The sequence below is a fragment of the Somniosus microcephalus genome, chromosome 8 (genome assembly GCF_052327205.1).
Source record: "Somniosus microcephalus isolate GS21.2 chromosome 8, FLI_Smic_1.0, whole genome shotgun sequence".
Taxonomy (NCBI): domain Eukaryota; kingdom Metazoa; phylum Chordata; class Chondrichthyes; order Squaliformes; family Somniosidae; genus Somniosus; species Somniosus microcephalus.
In genome coordinates this window covers 241,086,691-241,105,865 of record NC_140994.1, presented here as the reverse complement: position 1 = coordinate 241,105,865, position 19,175 = coordinate 241,086,691, and the positions used below count along the sequence as shown (strand labels likewise).

The 19,175-nt window shown below is 49.5% G+C and overlaps 1 protein-coding gene across 1 annotated transcript in view; it reads right to left on the bottom strand.

The window, feature by feature from the left end:
- The window catches only part of LOC147114197 (myelin-associated glycoprotein-like), a 77,760-nt gene that overhangs the window by 3,397 nt on the left and 55,188 nt on the right, over nucleotides 1–19,175 (bottom strand). The window contains exons 6-11 of the mRNA XM_085995871.1: nucleotides 18,444–18,725; nucleotides 14,844–15,125; nucleotides 11,248–11,529; nucleotides 7,661–7,942; nucleotides 4,074–4,355; nucleotides 944–1,053 (exon numbers count right to left, since the gene is read on the bottom strand). Coding sequence (XP_085851997.1) covers nucleotides 944–1,053; nucleotides 4,074–4,355; nucleotides 7,661–7,942; nucleotides 11,248–11,529; nucleotides 14,844–15,125; nucleotides 18,444–18,725 — 1,520 coding nt within the window. The remainder of the gene's footprint in view (nucleotides 1–943; nucleotides 1,054–4,073; nucleotides 4,356–7,660; nucleotides 7,943–11,247; nucleotides 11,530–14,843; nucleotides 15,126–18,443; nucleotides 18,726–19,175) is intronic.

The window sequence follows — 19,175 nt, the reverse complement described above, 5'->3', positions numbered from 1 at the left end:
GTGTGGAGCATAAACACCGACACAGACCTGCTGGGCCCAATGGCCTGTTTCTGTGCTGTAAATTCCATGTAATTCTAAGTAAACATCCTGAACAATACAGATTACATCACATCCTTCATGTCAGTTCAAACTTTCCACTAGTTACCACATTTCTGGGCCTCTCACCCCAATAGTTCCCATTCCACAACGCCTCGCTTCACCCAGAGGCACACAGCCTTGAAACACTCCTTCCTCGAACACAAACACGACAGGGCTCTCCGAAACAGAAACTTTGCTTTTGAATCGACTGAGATTTGACTATGAGTAAATCAGGTGAACCAAACCTGCCACAGAGGAAGTGGTTTACAGAGCGACAAATTCATTTCTCGGTCCCAACACTACTGCTGCTCTCTAGCGCCACCAGGCCACAGCAACAAGAATAACAGCACACATTTAAATGATCAAACTCATTAATTGACACAGAATATATTAGTAATTTCATTTTATTGTAATTTTTACTGATTGTGCTTTAATTGTTCAAATATTGGTTTCTGACAACTTTCAAGTTACTAATTTCCAAGAGGAATATTTGTGATAATCACTGAAAAATATTAAAGGATTGGGCTCCTAGTTTGAGCATTGTCCATTCATTGATAATCAGGTATGGCCCTCCGAGATCGCCCTGATTCCTTCCTCAGAGCCTGATGGAAAGTGGGAGCAGGGAAGTTATTGCCGTTTGAATCAGGAAAAATATTCAAAGCTCTAAGATTTCACCCAATTTGGAACAATTACTTTCTTTAACTGACGATTCCTTTAAATTCAGTACAATGTACAATATTAAATGAAATTTTAAAATACAGTTTGTGACCACATAATATCTGTTCAACGAACATCAGTTTTCTCAGTGTCAGTGAGAGCTCGGCACTAATTCCTGATTTACTGGAAAGCTTAAAGAAATTCTTACTCTGGTCATCCTCTTCAAGCAGCAAATCAGTCCAACAGCAACGCCCAGTTTAACCAACAAGTAGCCCGAAACTGTGACGATCCAAATCTCCAGAAGTGGTCTCGCTCTCACTGTGAAGGACAAAGTTGAGATTTTAGTTTCACTCTCCATCTCGTTTAATATTTAAATACTCCTGCCAGTCATTTTATAAAAGATGTGGAAAGTGAAAACATTCTGCTTTAAACACTGGGAGCCAGAGAACCAAATATTTCCATCAAGACCAAGTCCACGTTGTGTTCTTTCTTTCACATTTTATGTGTCTGGATTTGACTATTTTCAACAGATTCTTGTGGGTGCAATGGTTTTGAATTAAAGTGAGCAGCTCTGAGGGAATGAAAAGGGAGTGAATAAACTCAAAATTGAGTCATTCATTATCTAAACTGACAAACTGGATGTGAAAGTGTTGTCCTGACCAGAGTGACAGAATACAGATTCACACCTGAGATTCCCCAGGTGGTGAGTTCCCAATCTCGGCTGTGCTGTCTGGGGAGACATTAACCATCAAGGTGTGAGACAGCCACAGATTTGTAACTGGCATTCACTTAAAAAACGCCTATTTTGACAAAGTGAAATTTTGTTGAAAATATTAATGTCTAACAGTGCTACCATGCATGCTTTTGGAAGTTTTGTGCATTGCTTTAATGTTTATCTATGGTACATTTAATTTAATATATTATTTCAAAATCTTAATTAATATAATATTGTAACACTAGATGAGGTGGACAATTTCATCAGTAGACAGACTTTCAGTATAATTATGATCGACTGGGTCCTCTCCCATGGTATTGATCATGGTCAAGATTAGCAACCCTAATTTTAAACTACTAAACAGAACATTGAATGTGACCTACCATGTTATCCCCTAATCATTTGTCTTTAGTTTACTCTCCATATCAATGTAATTGTCTTCTCTAATATCTGGATTGCAAGCCTCAATGTACCATTGTATTCAATGACCTATAACCCCGCTGTTCAGTGGTTGAATTTTGAGGCCTCCCGGCTGGTGGAATCGGGATGGTAATGTCCCGGAAAATGGCCGGGAATGGCTCAGGCCCCCTTCCCCCCATTCCTGCAGTCACTGTGGCCGCGGCGATCTTCTCCCGGGCCTAGTGCTGGGCAGGCGGAGTCAGGCGGTAGGCCCATCGATTTCTGCCCAAGGCCTGCCGGCATGATGCTAATGAGGTCCGTCCGTCAACATGGACCGGGCCTGCCGTCAGCACCATCGGGCGGCCGTCCATCGCCCTCCCACTCCGCCGGTCAGACACCCGATAGTTCACATTGACCCCAAGTTCCTCTGGCGGGGTTTCTAGTGTGGGAGCTAACGCAGGATCCACGCACTGTGCTGCTCGTTGTGAAACCTTGCCTTGCAATATTGCTGAGCCTATTATTAACACTCAGTGCGTGGACAGGTGCTGTTGAGGTGGTGAATTGCTGTCTGGTGCCTATCACCGATTCTCTGTAGGAATTCCCACTGCTCAGTGAATCACAAGACCAGTGTGAGAATCCGGTGCAAACAACGTTGGTGGTAGAGCTGCTTTCACAGTAAGTTTAACGGTCTAACTGGCTTTTGCTTCCTTCAATCCTGTGAGTTTTTTTAACCTAGTATAGCTGATGCTTCTTTTTGTTTCTTTTCCCTCTGTTCTTTATTTCAGCACCTGAATCAAGTTTCCCCTCAGCCTCCCCTGTTCCAAAAAAACCAACCCCAGCCTATCCAATCTTTCCTCATAGCTAATATTCTCCAGTCCTGGCAACAGCCTCGTAAATCTCCTCTGTACCCTCTCCAGTGCAATCACATCCTTCCTGTAATGTGGTGACCAGAACTGTACGCATTATCCTAGCTGTGGCCTAACTAGTGTTTTTACAGTACAAGCATAACCTCTCTGCTCTTATATTCTGTGCCTCAGCTAATAAATCGAAGTATCCCGTATGCTTTTTTAACCACCTTAACTACCTGTCCTGCTACCTTCAGGGATCCGTGGTCATGCACGCCAAGGTCCCTCTGATCCTCTACACTTCTCAGTAGCATACCATTTATTGTGTATTCCCTTGTTTTGATAGCCCTCCCCAAATGCATTACCTCACATTTCTCCAGATTGAATTCCATCTTTGTGTGTCTGTGCACGTGCGTGTGTCTGCCTGTGCATGTGTGTGCGCATGTGTGTGTGCATGTGTGTGGGTCTGTGCGTCTGTATGTGAGTTTGTGTGTGGAGGTAAGTGTGTGCGTGCATGTGTGTGTTTGATCATGTGCATGTGTGCCTCCATGTGTGTGTTTGTGAGTCTATGTAGGTGTGTGCATGCTTGTGTCAGTGCACTTGCGTGCATGTGCATGTGTGCACGTGTGTGTGTGTGTGTGAGGCGTGCATGTGCGTGTGTGAGTCCATGTGTGTGTTTGTGAGAGATGTAATTAGGAAAGCTAATAGAATGCTAACGTTTATTGCGAGGGGAGTTCAATACAAAAGTAGGGAGGTTATGCTTCAGATATACAGGGCATTGGTGAGACCACATCTGGAGTACTGTGTACAGTATTGGTCTCCTTATTTAAGGAAGGATGTAAATGCATTGGCAGCAGTTCAGTGAAGGTTTACTAGATTAATACCTGGAATGGGCGGGTTGTCTTATGAGGAAAGGTTGGACAGGCTAGACTTGTATCTGCTGGAGTTTTAACGAGTAAGAGGTGACTTGATTGAAACATATAAGAACCTGAGGGGTCTGGACAGGCTGGATGTGGAGAGGGTGTTTCCTCTTGTGGGAGAATCTAGAACTTGGGGTCACTGTTTAAAATAAGGGGTCGCCCATTTAAGAGAGAGATGAGGAGAAATGTTTTCTCACAGAAGATAGTGAGTATTTGGAACTCTCTTCCTCAGAGGGCGGTGGAAGCAGAGTCTTTGAATATTTTTAAGGCAGTGGTAGATAGATTCTTGATAAGCAAGAGGGTGAAAGGTTATCGGGGGTAGGCGGATATGTGGAGTAATCAAATCAACGATGATCTTATTGAATTGCGGAGCAGTCTCGAGGGGCTGAGTGGCCTACTCCTGCTCCTAATTTGTATGTTCGTATGTATGTTCATATGTGAAAGTATCTGTACACTCACATTCCACAGTGATGGTTATGGCGCTCTCCACTGCTCCATGTTCATTCTCCGCCACACACTGATAGTCTCCAGCGACCCGGGGTGTAACATGAGGAAACTCCAACCACAGCTCGTTTTTGGAACTTGTCCTGTTCATTGTGACACCAAGATGTTGCCATATCAGGTTAGAAGATGGGAAGCTCTCAACAGAGCAGAGTATCACAGTTGAATTCCCTTCTTTTATATTGATCGATGAATCTTTGATTGTATCAAGAGAAGTAATTGAGAGATTCCGTGGTGCATCTAAAGACAAAGATATTGTTGAGAGCAAATGCAGCGCACAGCAAGAGTCCGTGCTTCATATCTCTGTATCTTATGTCTGCATGCATTTCCAGTCATCTTTCCCCATTATAACTTCCTATGTCAACATTTATAATGAACTTTGCAAATGTAAACTGTCACCAGTAGAGGTGCTGTCCAACTAGAAAGAAAGAATGTGCCCTTCACATCCTCAGGATGTCCCCAAGGGCTTGACAGCCAATGAATTGCTTTTGAAGTGTTGTCACTGTTTCTATCGAGACAACATGGCAGACAGTTAGCATTGGCTGTGAAACACTCAGAGATGCTGAGGATGTGACAGGTGCTATATCAATGAAATTTCTTCTTTCTTTCTTTCAGCTTTGTTTGCCCGTGTGGAACGTGCGCTCTGTTTGGGCAATGTGAGGGAGCGATGGAGTATTGAGGGAGAAACCTACAATTCTGTGTGCAGGACACTGCTCGTCCAATCCAGGGCCTTGTTGATCTCTGGTTTGCAGTTTTTCAACACGAAGCCCAGAATCCAGGCCAACACTCCAGTGCAGTACTGAGGGAGGTCAGGCAACTCACAAGTGTGTGTGTGCTCGTGTGTTTCTTTGTGTGCATGTGTGCCTTTGTGTCATAGAATCATAGAAATTTACAGCACAGAAGGAGGCCATTCGACTCATCATGTATGTGCCGGTCGAAAAAGAACTATCCAGCCTAATCCCACTTTCCAGTTCTTGGTCTGTAGCCTTGTAGGTTATGACACTTTAAGTGTATATCCAAGTAGTTTTTTAATGCGATGAGGGTTTCTGCCTCTACCACCCATTCAGGCAGTGAGTTCCAGACCCCCACCACACTCAGGGTGAAAAATGTTCTCCTCAACTCCCCTCTAATCCTTCTATCAATTACTTTAAATCTATGCCCCCTGGTTATTGACCTCTCTGCTCGTGGAAATAGGTCCTTCCCATCCATTCTATCTCGGCCCATCATAATTTTATACACCACAATCAAGTTTCCCCTCAGCCTCCCCTGTTCCAAAAAAACCAACCCCAGCCTATCCAATCTTTCCTCATAGCTAATATTCTCCAGTCCTGGCAACAGCCTCGTAAATCTCCTCTGTACCCTCTCTAGTGCAATCACATCCTTCCTGTAATGTGGTGACCAGAACTGTACGCATTATCCTAGCTGTGGCCTAACTAGTGTTTTTACAGTACAGGTAGACTATCCTTTATCCGAAAACCTCGGGACCAGCCGAGTTTCGGATAAAGGAGAATTTCGGATTTCGGAAGGTGGGTCGGCGGGGGTCCGCGGGGGGGTCGGCGGGGGGTCGTGCGCATGACTTACGCTGACGCTCAGCGTAAGTCAGTCGGGGTCGGCAGGGGTCGGGGCCGGCGGGGTCCGCGGGGGGGTCGGCGGTTGTCGGGGCTGGCGGGGTCGGCGGCTGGCGGGGTCCGCGGGAGGGTCGGCGGTTGTCGGGGCTGGCGGGGTCGGCGGTTGTCGGGGCCGGCGGGGTCCGCGGGGGGGTCGGCGGCTGGCGGGGTCCGCGGGGGGGTCGGCGGTTGTCGGGGCTGGCGGGGTCCGCGGGGGGGTCGGCGGTTGTCGGGGCTGGCGGGGTCGGCGGTTGTCGGGGCTGGCGGGGTCCGCGGGGGGGTCGGCGGTTGTCGGGGTCGGCGGTTGTCGGGGCTGGCGGGGTCCGCGGGGGGGTCGGCGGTTGTCGGGGCTGGCGGGGTCGGCGCCGGCGGGTCCGCGGGCGGGTCGGGAGTCGGCGGTTGTCGGGGCCGGCGGGGTCCGCGGGGGGGTCGGCGGTTGTCGGGGCTGGCGGGGTCGGCGGTTGTCGGGGCTGGCGGGGTCGGCGGTTGGCGGGGCTGGCGGGGTCGGCGGTTGTCGGGGCTGGCGGGGGGGGGGGTCGGCGGGGGGTCGTGCGCACGACTTACCCTTTATCCGAACTTCCGCAACCAGAACCCTCTAAAAACCGAAGGTTTTTTCGTTCAGCGTAAGTCGTACGCACGACTTACGCTGAACGAAAAAACCTTCGGTTTTTAGAGGGTTTCGGTTTTCGGAAGTCCGGATAAAGGGTAGTCTACCTGTACAAGCATAACCTCTCTGCTCTTATATTCTGTGCCTCAGCTAATAAATCGAAGTATCCCGTATGCTTTTTTAACTACCTTAACTACCTGTCCTGCTACCTTCAGGGATCTGTGGTCATGCACTCCAAGGTCCCTCTGATCCTCTACAATTCTCAGTATCCTACCATTTATTGTGTATTCCCTTGCTTTGATAGCCTTGCCCAAATGCATTACCTCACATTTCTCCAGATTGAATTTCATCTTTGTGTGTCTGTGCACGTGCGTGTGTCTGCCTGTGCATGTGTGCGCATGTGTGCGTGCATGTGTGTGGGTCTGTGCGTCTGTAAATGAGTTTGTGTGTGGAGGTAAGTGTGTGCGTGCGTGTGTGTGTGTGTTTGATCATGTGCATGTGTGCCTCCATGTGTGTGTTTGTGAGTCTATGTAGGTGCGTGCATGCTTGTGTCAGTGCACTTGCGTGCATGTGCATGTGTGCACGTGTGTGTGAGGCGTGCATGTGCATGTGTGAGTCCATGTGTGTGTTTGTGAGAGATGTAATTAGGAAAGCTAATAGAATGCTAACGTTTATTGCGAGGGGAGTTGAATACAAAAGTAGGGAGGTTATGCTTCAGATATACAGGGCATTGGTGAGACCACATCTGGAGTACTGTGTACAGTATTGGTCTCCTTATTTAAGAAAGGATGTAAATGCATTGGCAGCAGTTCAGTGAAGGTTTACTAGATTAATACCTGGAATGGGCGGGTTGTCTTATGAGGAAAGGTTGGACAGGCTAGACTTGTATCTGCTGGAGTTTTAACGAGTAAGAGGTGACTTGATTGAAACATATAAGAACCTGAGGGGTCTGGACAGGCTGGATGTGGAGAGGGTGTTTCCTCTTGTGGGAGAATCTAGAACTTGGGGTCACTGTTTAAAATAAGGGGTCGCCCATTTAAGAGAGAGATGAGGAGAAATGTTTTCTCACAGAAGATAGTGAGTATTTGGAACTCTCTTCCTCAGAGGACGGTGGAAGCAGAGTCTTTGAATATTTTTAAGGCAGTGGTAGATAGATTCTTGATAAGCAAGAGGGTGAAAGGTTATCGGGGGTAGGCGGATATGTGGAGTAATCAAATCAACGATGATCTTATTGAATTGCGGAGCAGTCTCGAGGGGCTGAGTGGCCTACTCCTGCTCCTAATTTGTATGTTCGTATGTATGTTCATATGTGAAAGTATCTGTACACTCACATTCCACAGTGATGGTTATGGCGCTCTCCACTGCTCCATGTTCATTCTCCGCCACACACTGATAGTCTCCAGCGACCCGGGATGTAACGTGAAGAAACTCCAACCACAGCTCGTTTTTGGAACTTGTCCTGTTCATTGTGACACCAAGATGTTGCCATATCAGGTTAGAAGATGGGAAGCTCTCAACAGAGCAGAGTATCACAGTTGAATTCCCTTCTTTTATATTGATCGATGAATCTTTGATTGTATCAAGAGAAGTAATTGAGAGATTCCGTGGTGCATCTAAAGACAAAGATATTGTTGAGAGCAAATGCAGCGCACAGCAAGAGTCCGTGCTTCATATCTCTGTATCTTATGTCTGCATGCATTTCCAGTCATCTTTCCCCATTATAACTTCCTATGTCAACATTTATAATGAACTTTGCAAATGTAAACTGTCACCAGTAGAGGTGCTGTCCAACTAGAAAGAAAGAATGTGCCCTTCACATCCTCAGGATGTCCCCAAGGGCTTGACAGCCAATGAATTGCTTTTGAAGTGTTGTCACTGTTTCTATCGAGACAACATGGCAGACAGTTAGCATTGGCTGTGAAACACTCAGAGATGCTGAGGATGTGACAGGTGCTATATCAATGAAATTTCTTCTTTCTTTCTTTCAGCTTTGTTTGCCCGTGTGGAACGTGCGCTCTGTTTGGGCAATGTGAGGGAGCGATGGAGTATTGAGGGAGAAACCTACAATTCTGTGTGCAGGACACTGCTCGTCCAATCCAGGGCCTTGTTGATCTCTGGTTTGCAGTTTTTCAACACGAAGCCCAGAATCCAGGCCAACACTCCAGTGCAGTACTGAGGGAGGTCAGGCAACTCACAAGTGTGTGTGTGCTCGTGTGTTTCTTTGTGTGCATGTGTGCCTTTGTGTCATAGAATCATAGAAATTTACAGCACAGAAGGAGGCCATTCGACTCATCATGTATGTGCCGGTCGAAAAAGAACTATCCAGCCTAATCCCACTTTCCAGTTCTTGGTCTGTAGCCTTGTAGGTTATGACACTTTAAGTGTATATCCAAGTAGTTTTTTAATGCGATGAGGGTTTCTGCCTCTACCACCCATTCAGGCAGTGAGTTCCAGACCCCCACCACACTCAGGGTGAAAAATGTTCTCCTCAACTCCCCTCTAATCCTTCTATCAATTACTTTAAATCTATGCCCCCTGGTTATTGACCTCTCTGCTCGTGGAAATAGGTCCTTCCCATCCATTCTATCTCGGCCCATCATAATTTTATACACCACAATCAAGTTTCCCCTCAGCCTCCCCTGTTCCAAAAAAACCAACCCCAGCCTATCCAATCTTTCCTCATAGCTAATATTCTCCAGTCCTGGCAACAGCCTCGTAAATCTCCTCTGTACCCTCTCTAGTGCAATCACATCCTTCCTGTAATGTGGTGACCAGAACTGTACGCATTATCCTAGCTGTGGCCTAACTAGTGTTTTTACAGTACAGGTAGACTATCCTTTATCCGAAAACCTCGGGACCAGCCGAGTTTCGGATAAAGGAGAATTTCGGATTTCGGAAGGTGGGTCGGCGGGGGTCCGCGGGGGGGTCGGCGGGGGGTCGTGCGCATGACTTACGCTGACGCTCAGCGTAAGTCAGTCGGGGTCGGCAGGGGTCGGGGCCGGCGGGGTCCGCGGGGGGGTCGGCGGTTGTCGGGGCTGGCGGGGTCGGCGGCTGGCGGGGTCCGCGGGAGGGTCGGCGGTTGTCGGGGCTGGCGGGGTCGGCGGTTGTCGGGGCCGGCGGGGTCCGCGGGGGGGTCGGCGGCTGGCGGGGTCCGCGGGGGGGTCGGCGGTTGTCGGGGCTGGCGGGGTCCGCGGGGGGGTCGGCGGTTGTCGGGGCTGGCGGGGTCGGCGGTTGTCGGGGCTGGCGGGGTCCGCGGGGGGGTCGGCGGTTGTCGGGGTCGGCGGTTGTCGGGGCTGGCGGGGTCCGCGGGGGGGTCGGCGGTTGTCGGGGCTGGCGGGGTCGGCGCCGGCGGGTCCGCGGGCGGGTCGGGAGTCGGCGGTTGTCGGGGCCGGCGGGGTCCGCGGGGGGGTCGGCGGTTGTCGGGGCTGGCGGGGTCGGCGGTTGTCGGGGCTGGCGGGGTCGGCGGTTGGCGGGGCTGGCGGGGTCGGCGGTTGTCGGGGCTGGCGGGGGGGGGGGTCGGCGGGGGGTCGTGCGCACGACTTACCCTTTATCCGAACTTCCGCAACCAGAACCCTCTAAAAACCGAAGGTTTTTTCGTTCAGCGTAAGTCGTACGCACGACTTACGCTGAACGAAAAAACCTTCGGTTTTTAGAGGGTTTCGGTTTTCGGAAGTCCGGATAAAGGGTAGTCTACCTGTACAAGCATAACCTCTCTGCTCTTATATTCTGTGCCTCAGCTAATAAATCGAAGTATCCCGTATGCTTTTTTAACTACCTTAACTACCTGTCCTGCTACCTTCAGGGATCTGTGGTCATGCACTCCAAGGTCCCTCTGATCCTCTACAATTCTCAGTATCCTACCATTTATTGTGTATTCCCTTGCTTTGATAGCCTTGCCCAAATGCATTACCTCACATTTCTCCAGATTGAATTTCATCTTTGTGTGTCTGTGCACGTGCGTGTGTCTGCCTGTGCATGTGTGCGCATGTGTGTGTGCATGTGTGTGGGTCTGTGCGTCTGTAAATGAGTTTGTGTGTGGAGGTAAGTGTGTGCGTGCGTGTGTGTGTGTGTTTGATCATGTGCATGTGTGCCTCCATGTGTGTGTTTGTGAGTCTATGTAGGTGCGTGCATGCTTGTGTCAGTGCACTTGCGTGCATGTGCATGTGTGCACGTGTGTGTGAGGCGTGCATGTGCATGTGTGAGTCCATGTGTGTGTTTGTGAGAGATGTAATTAGGAAAGCTAATAGAATGCTAACATTTATTGCGAGGGGAGTTGAATACAAAAGTAGGGAGGTTATGCTTCAGATATACAGGGCATTGGTGAGACCACATCTGGAGTACTGTGTACAGTATTGGTCTCCTTATTTAAGAAAGGATGTAAATGCATTGGCAGCAGTTCAGTGAAGGTTTACTAGATTAATACCTGGAATGGGCGGGTTGTCTTATGAGGAAAGGTTGGACAGGCTAGACTTGTATCTGCTGGAGTTTTAACGAGTAAGAGGTGACTTGATTGAAACATATAAGAACCTGAGGGGTCTGGACAGGCTGGATGTGGAGAGGGTGTTTCCTCTTGTGGGAGAATCTAGAACTTGGGGTCACTGTTTAAAATAAGGGGTCGCCCATTTAAGAGAGAGATGAGGAGAAATGTTTTCTCACAGAAGATAGTGAGTATTTGGAACTCTCTTCCTCAGAGGACGGTGGAAGCAGAGTCTTTGAATATTTTTAAGGCAGTGGTAAATAGATTCTTGATAAGCAAGAGGGTGAAAGGTTATCGGGGGTAGGCGGATATGTGGAGTAATCAAATCAACGATGATCTTATTGAATTGCGGAGCAGTCTCGAGGGGCTGAGTGGCCTACTCCTGCTCCTAATTTGTATGTTCGTATGTATGTTCATATGTGAAAGTATCTGTACACTCACATTCCACAGTGATGGTTATGGCGCTCTCCACTGCTCCATGTTCATTCTCCGCCACACACTGATAGTCTCCAGCGACCCGGGATGTAACGTGAAGAAACTCCAACCACAGCTCGTTTTTGGAACTTGTCCTGTTCATTGTGACACCAAGATGTTGCCATATCAGGTTAGAAGATGGGAAGCTCTCAACAGAGCAGAGTATCACAGTTGAATTCCCTTCTTTTATATTGATCGATGAATCTTTGATTGTATCAAGAGAAGTAATTGAGAGATTCCGTGGTGCATCTAAAGACAAAGATATTGTTGAGAGCAAATGCAGCGCACAGCAAGAGTCCGTGCTTCATATCTCTGTATCTTATGTCTGCATGCATTTCCAGTCATCTTTCCCCATTATAACTTCCTATGTCAACATTTATAATGAACTTTGCAAATGTAAACTGTCACCAGTAGAGGTGCTGTCCAACTAGAAAGAAAGAATGTGCCCTTCACATCCTCAGGATGTCCCCAAGGGCTTGACAGCCAATGAATTGCTTTTGAAGTGTTGTCACTGTTTCTATCGAGACAACATGGCAGACAGTTAGCATTGGCTGTGAAACACTCAGAGATGCTGAGGATGTGACAGGTGCTATATCAATGACATTTCTTCTTTCTTTCTTTCAGCTTTGTTTGCCCGTGTGGAACGTGCGCTCTGTTTGGGCAATGTGAGGGAGCGATGGAGTATTGAGGGAGAAACCTACAATTCTGTGTGCAGGACACTGCTCGTCCAATCCAGGGCCTTGTTGATCTCTGGTTTGCAGTTTTTCAACACGAAGCCCAGAATCCAGGCCAACACTCCAGTGCAGTACTGAGGGAGGTCAGGCAACTCACAAGTGTGTGTGTGCTCGTGTGTTTCTTTGTGTGCATGTGTGCCTTTGTGTCATAGAATCATAGAAATTTACAGCACAGAAGGAGGCCATTCGACTCATCATGTATGTGCCGGTCGAAAAAGAACTATCCAGCCTAATCCCACTTTCCAGTTCTTGGTCTGTAGCCTTGTAGGTTATGACACTTTAAGTGTATATCCAAGTAGTTTTTTAATGCGATGAGGGTTTCTGCCTCTACCACCCATTCAGGCAGTGAGTTCCAGACCCCCACCACACTCAGGGTGAAAAATGTTTTCCTCAACTCCCCTCTAATCCTTCTATCAATTACTTTAAATCTATGCCCCCTGGTTATTGACCTCTCTGCTCGTGGAAATAGGTCCTTCCCATCCATTCTATCTCGGCCCATCATAATTTTATACACCACAATCAAGTTTCCCCTCAGCCTCCCCTGTTCCAAAAAAACCAACCCCAGCCTATCCAATCTTTCCTCATAGCTAATATTCTCCAGTCCTGGCAACAGCCTCGTAAATCTCCTCTGTACCCTCTCTAGTGCAATCACATCCTTCCTGTAATGTGGTGACCAGAACTGTACGCATTATCCTAGCTGTGGCCTAACTAGTGTTTTTACAGTACAGGTAGACTATCCTTTATCCGAAAACCTCGGGACCAGCCGAGTTTCGGATAAAGGAGAATTTCGGATTTCGGAAGGTGGGTCGGCGGGGGTCCGCGGGGGGGTCGGCGGGGGGTCGTGCGCATGACTTACGCTGACGCTCAGCGTAAGTCAGTCGGGGTCGGCAGGGGTCGGGGCCGGCGGGGTCCGCGGGGGGGTCGGCGGTTGTCGGGGCTGGCGGGGTCGGCGGCTGGCGGGGTCCGCGGGAGGGTCGGCGGTTGTCGGGGCTGGCGGGGTCGGCGGTTGTCGGGGCCGGCGGGGTCCGCGGGGGGGTCGGCGGCTGGCGGGGTCCGCGGGGGGGTCGGCGGTTGTCGGGGCTGGCGGGGTCCGCGGGGGGGTCGGCGGTTGTCGGGGCTGGCGGGGTCGGCGGTTGTCGGGGCTGGCGGGGTCCGCGGGGGGGTCGGCGGTTGTCGGAGTCGGCGGTTGTCGGGGCTGGCGGGGTCCGCGGGGGGGTCGGCGGTTGTCGGGGCTGGCGGGGTCGGCGCCGGCGGGTCCGCGGGCGGGTCGGGAGTCGGCGGTTGTCGGGGCCGGCGGGGTCCGCGGGGGGGTCGGCGGTTGTCGGGGCTGGCGGGGTCGGCGGTTGTCGGGGCTGGCGGGGGTCGGCGGTTGGCGGGGCTGGCGGGGTCGGCGGTTGTCGGGGCTGGCGGGGGGGGGGGTCGGCGGGGGGTCGTGCGCACGACTTACCCTTTATCCGAACTTCCGCAACCAGAACCCTCTAAAAACCGAAGGTTTTTTCGTTCAGCATAAGTCGTACGCACGACTTACGCTGAACGAAAAAACCTTCGGTTTTTAGAGGGTTTCGGTTTTCGGAAGTCCGGATAAAGGGTAGTCTACCTGTACAAGCATAACCTCTCTGCTCTTATATTCTGTGCCTCAGCTAATAAATCGAAGTATCCCGTATGCTTTTTTAACTACCTTAACTACCTGTCCTGCTACCTTCAGGGATCTGTGGTCATGCACTCCAAGGTCCCTCTGTTCCTCTACAATTCTCAGTATCCTACCATTTATTGTGTATTCCCTTGCTTTGATAGCCCTGCCCAAATGCATTACCTCACATTTCTCCAGATTGAATTCCATCTTTGTGTGTCTGTGCACGTGCGTGTGTCTGCCTGTGCATGTGTGCGCATGTGTGTGTGCATGTGTGTGGGTCTGTGCGTCTGTAAATGAGTTTGTGTGTGGAGGTAAGTGTGTGCGTGCGTGTGTGTGTGTGTTTGATCATGTGCATGTGTGCCTCCATGTGTGTGTTTGTGAGTCTATGTAGGTGTGTGCATGCTTGTGTCAGTGCACTTGCGTGCATGTGCATGTGTGCACGTGTGTGTGTGTGTGTGAGGCGTGCATGTGCATGTGTGAGTCCATGTGTGTGCTTGTGAGAGATGTAATTAGGAAAGCTAATAGAATGCTAACGTTTATTGCGAGGGGAGTTCAATACAAAAGTAGGGAGGTTATGCTTCAGATATACAGGGCATTGGTGAGACCACATCTGGAGTACTGTGTACAGTATTGGTCTCCTTATTTAAGAAAGGATGTAAATGCATTGGCAGCAGTTCAGTGAAGGTTTACTAGATTAATACCTGGAATGGGCGGGTTGTCTTATGAGGAAAGGTTGGACAGGCTAGACTTGTATCTGCTGGAGTTTTAACGAGTAAGAGGTGACTTGATTGAAACATATAAGAACCTGAGGGGTCTGGACAGGCTGGATGTGGAGAGGGTGTTTCCTCTTGTGGGAGAATCTAGAACTTGGGGTCACTGTTTAAAATAAGGGGTCGCCCATTTAAGAGAGAGATGAGGAGAAATGTTTTCTCACAGAAGATAGTGAGTATTTGGAACTCTCTTCCTCAGAGGACGGTGGAAGCAGAGTCTTTGAATATTTTTAAGGCAGTGGTAGATAGATTCTTGATAAGCAAGAGGGTGAAAGGTTATCGGGGGTAGGCGGATATGTGGAGTAATCAAATCAACGATGATCTTATTGAATTGCGGAGCAGTCTCGAGGGGCTGAGTGGCCTACTCCTGCTCCTAATTTGTATGTTCGTATGTATGTTCATATGTGAAAGTATCTGTACACTCACATTCCACAGTGATGGTTATGGCGCTCTCCACTGCTCCATGTTCATTCTCCGCCACACACTGATAGTCTCCAGCGACCCGGGGTGTAACATGAGGAAACTCCAACCACAGCTCGTTTTTGGAACTTGTCCTGTTCATTGTGACACCAAGATGTTGCCATATCAGGTTAGAAGATGGGAAGCTCTCAACAGAGCAGAGTATCACAGTTGAATTCCCTTCTTTTATATTGATCGATGAATCTTTGATTGTATCAAGAGAACTAATTGAGAGATTCCGTGGTGCATCTAAAGACAAAGATATTGTTGAGAGCAAATGCAGCGCACAGCAAGAGTCCGTGCTTCATATCTCTGTATCTTATGTCTGCATGCATTTCCAGTCATCTTTCCCCATTATAACTTCCTATGTCAACATTTATAATGAACTTTGCAAATGTAAACTGTCACCAGTAGAGGTGCTGTCCAACTAGAAAGAAAGAATGTGCCCTTCACATCCTCAGGATGTCCCCAAGGGCTTGACAGCCAATGAATTGCTTTTGAAGTGTTGTCACTGTTTCTATCGAGACAACATGGCAGACAGTTAGCATTGGCTGTGAAACACTCAGAGATGCTGAGGATGTGACAGGTGCTATATCAATGAAATTTCTTCTTTCTTTCTTTCAGCTTTGTTTGCCCGTGTGGAACGTGCGCTCTGTTTGGGCAATGTGAGGGAACGATGGAGTATTGAGGGAGAAACCTACAATTCTGTGTGCAGGACACTGCTCGTCCAATCCAGGGCCTTGTTGATCTCTGGTTTGCAGTTTTTCAACACGAAGCCCAGAATCCAGGCCAACACTCCAGTGCAGTACTGAGGGAGGTCAGGCAACTCACAAGTGTGTGTGTGCTCGTGTGTTTCTTTGTGTGCATGTGTGCCTTTGTGTCATAGAATCATAGAAATTTACAGCACAGAAGGAGGCCATTCGACTCATCATGTATGTGCCGGTCGAAAAAGAACTATCCAGCCTAATCCCACTTTCCAGTTCTTGGTCTGTAGCCTTGTAGGTTATGACACTTTAAGTGTATATCCAAGTAGTTTTTTAATGCGATGAGGGTTTCTGCCTCTACCACCCATTCAGGCAGTGAGTTCCAGACCCCCACCACACTCAGGGTGAAAAATGTTTTCCTCAACTCCCCTCTAATCCTTCTATCAATTACTTTAAATCTATGCCCCCTGGTTATTGACCTCTCTGCTCGTGGAAATAGGTCCTTCCCATCCATTCTATCTCGGCCCATCATAATTTTATACACCACAATCAAGTTTCCCCTCAGCCTCCCCTGTTCCAAAAAAACCAACCCCAGCCTATCCAATCTTTCCTCATAGCTAATATTCTTCAGTCCTGGCAACAGCCTCGTAAATCTCCTCTGTACCCTCTCTAGTGCAATCACATCCTTCCTGTAATGTGGTGACCAGAACTGTACGCATTATCCTAGCTGTGGCCTAACTAGTGTTTTTACAGTACAGGTAGACTATCCTTTATCCGAAAACCTCGGGACCAGCCGAGTTTCGGATAAAGGAGAATTTCGGATTTCGGAAGGTGGGTCGGCGGGGGTCCGCGGGGGGGTCGGCGGGGGGTCGTGCGCATGACTTACGCTGACGCTCAGCGTAAGTCAGTCGGGGTCGGCAGGGGTCGGGGCCGGCGGGGTCCGCGGGGGGGTCGGCGGTTGTCGGGGCTGGCGGGGTCGGCGGCTGGCGGGGTCCGCGGGAGGGTCGGCGGTTGTCGGGGCTGGCGGGGTCGGCGGTTGTCGGGGCCGGCGGGGTCCGCGGGGGGGTCGGCGGCTGGCGGGGTCCGCGGGGGGGTCGGCGGTTGTCGGGGCTGGCGGGGTCCGCGGGGGGGTCGGCGGTTGTCGGGGCTGGCGGGGTCGGCGGTTGTCGGGGCTGGCGGGGTCCGCGGGGGGGTCGGCGGTTGTCGGGGTCGGCGGTTGTCGGGGCTGGCGGGGTCCGCGGGGGGGTCGGCGGTTGTCGGGGCTGGCGGGGTCGGCGCCGGCGGGTCCGCGGGCGGGTCGGGAGTCGGCGGTTGTCGGGGCCGGCGGGGTCCGCGGGGGGGTCGGCGGTTGTCGGGGCTGGCGGGGTCGGCGGTTGTCGGGGCTGGCGGGGTCGGCGGTTGGTGGGGCTGGCGGGGTCGGCGGTTGTCGGGGCTGGCGGGGGGGGGGTCGGCGGGGGGTCGTGCGCACGACTTACCCTTTATCCGAACTTCCGCAACCAGAACCCTCTAAAAACCGAAGGTTTTTTCGTTCAGCGTAAGTCGTACGCACGACTTACGCTGAACGAAAAAACCTTCGGTTTTTAGAGGGTTTCGGTTTCCGGAAGTCCGGATAAAGGGTAGTCTACCTGTACAAGCATAACCTCTCTGCTCTTATATTCTGTGCCTCAGCTAATAAATCGAAGTATCCCGTATGCTTTTTTAACTACCTTAACTACCTGTCCTGCTACCTTCAGGGATCTGTGGTCATGCACTCCAAGGTCCCTCTGATCCTCTACAATTCTCAGTATCCTACCATTTATTGTGTATTCCCTTGCTTTGATAGCCCTGCCCAAATGCATTACCTCACATTTCTCCAGATTGAATTTCATCTTTGTGTGTCTGTGCACGTGCGTGTGTCTGCCTGTGCATGTGTGCGCATGTGTGTGTGCATGTGTGTGGGTCTGTGCGTCTGTAAATGAGTTTGTGTGTGGAGGTAAGTGTGTGCGTGCGTGTGTGTGTGTGTTTGATCATGTGCATGTGTGCCTCCATGTGTGTGTTTGTGAGTCTATGTAGGTGCGTGCATGCTTGTGTCAGTGCACTTGCGTGCATGTGCATGTGTGCACGTGTGTGTGTGTGTGTGTGTGTGAGGCGTGCATGTGCATGTGTGAGTCCATGTGTGTGTTTGTGAGAGATGTAATTAGGAAAGCTAATAGAATGCTAACGTTTATTGCGAGGGGAGTTGAATACAAAAGTAGGGAGGTTATGTTTCAGATATACAGGGCATTGGTGAGACCACATCTGGAGTACTGTGTACAGTATTGGTCTCCTTATTTAAGAAAGGATGTAAATGCATTGGCAGCAGTTCAGTGAAGGTTTACTAGATTAATACCTGGAATGGGCGGGTTGTCTTATGAGGAAAGGTTGGACAGGCTAGACTTGTATCTGCTGGAGTTTTAACGAGTAAGAGGTGACTTGATTGAAACATATAAGAACCTGAGGGGTCTGGACAGGCTGGATGTGGAGAGGGTGTTTCCTCTTGTGGGAGAATCTAGAACTTGGGGTCACTGTTTAAAATAAGGGGTCGCCCATTTAAGAGAGAGATGAGGAGAAATGTTTTCTCACAGAAGATAGTGAGTATTTGGAACTCTCTTCCTCAGAGGACGGTGGAAGCAGAGTCTTTGAATATTTTTAAGGCAGTGGTAGATAGATTCTTGATAAGCAAGAGGGTGAAAGGTTATCGGGGGTAGGCGGATATGTGGAGTAATCAAATCAACGATGATCTTATTGAATTGCGGAGCAGTCTCGAGGGGCTGAGTGGCCTACTCCTGCTCCTAATTTGTATGTTCGTATGTATGTTCATATGTGAAAGTATCTGTACACTCACATTCCACAGTGATGGTTATGGCGCTCTTCACTGCTCCATGTTCATTCTCCGCCACACACTGATAGTCTCCAGCGACCCGGGATGTAACGTGAAGAAACTCCAACCACAGCTCGTTTTTGGAACTTGTCCTGTTCATTGTGACACCAAGATGTTGCCATATCAGGTTAGAAGATGGGAAGCTCTCAACAGAGCAGAGTATCACAGTTGAATTCCCTTCTTTTATATTGATCGATGAATCTTTGATTGTATCAAGAGAAGTAATTGAGAGATTCCGTGGTGCATCTAAAGACAAAGATATTGTTGAGAGCAAATGCAGCGCACAGCAAGAGTCCGTGCTTCATATCTCTGTATCTTATGTCTGCATGCATTTCCAGTCATCTTACCCCATTATAACTTCCTATGTCAACATTTATAATGAACTTTGCAAATGTAAACTGTCACCAGTAGAGGTGCTGTCCAACTAGAAAGAAAGAATGTGCCCTTCACATCCTCAGGATGTCCCCAAGGGCTTGACAGCCAATGAATTGCTTTTGAAGTGTTGTCACTGTTTCTATCGAGACAACATGGCAGACAGTTAGCATTGGCTGTGAAACACTCAGAGATGCTGAGGATGTGACAGGTGCTATATCAATGACATTTCTTCTTTCTTTCTTTCAGCTTTGTTTGCCCGTGTGGAACGTGCGCTCTGTTTGGGCAATGTGAGGGAACGATGGAGTATTGAGGGAGAAACCT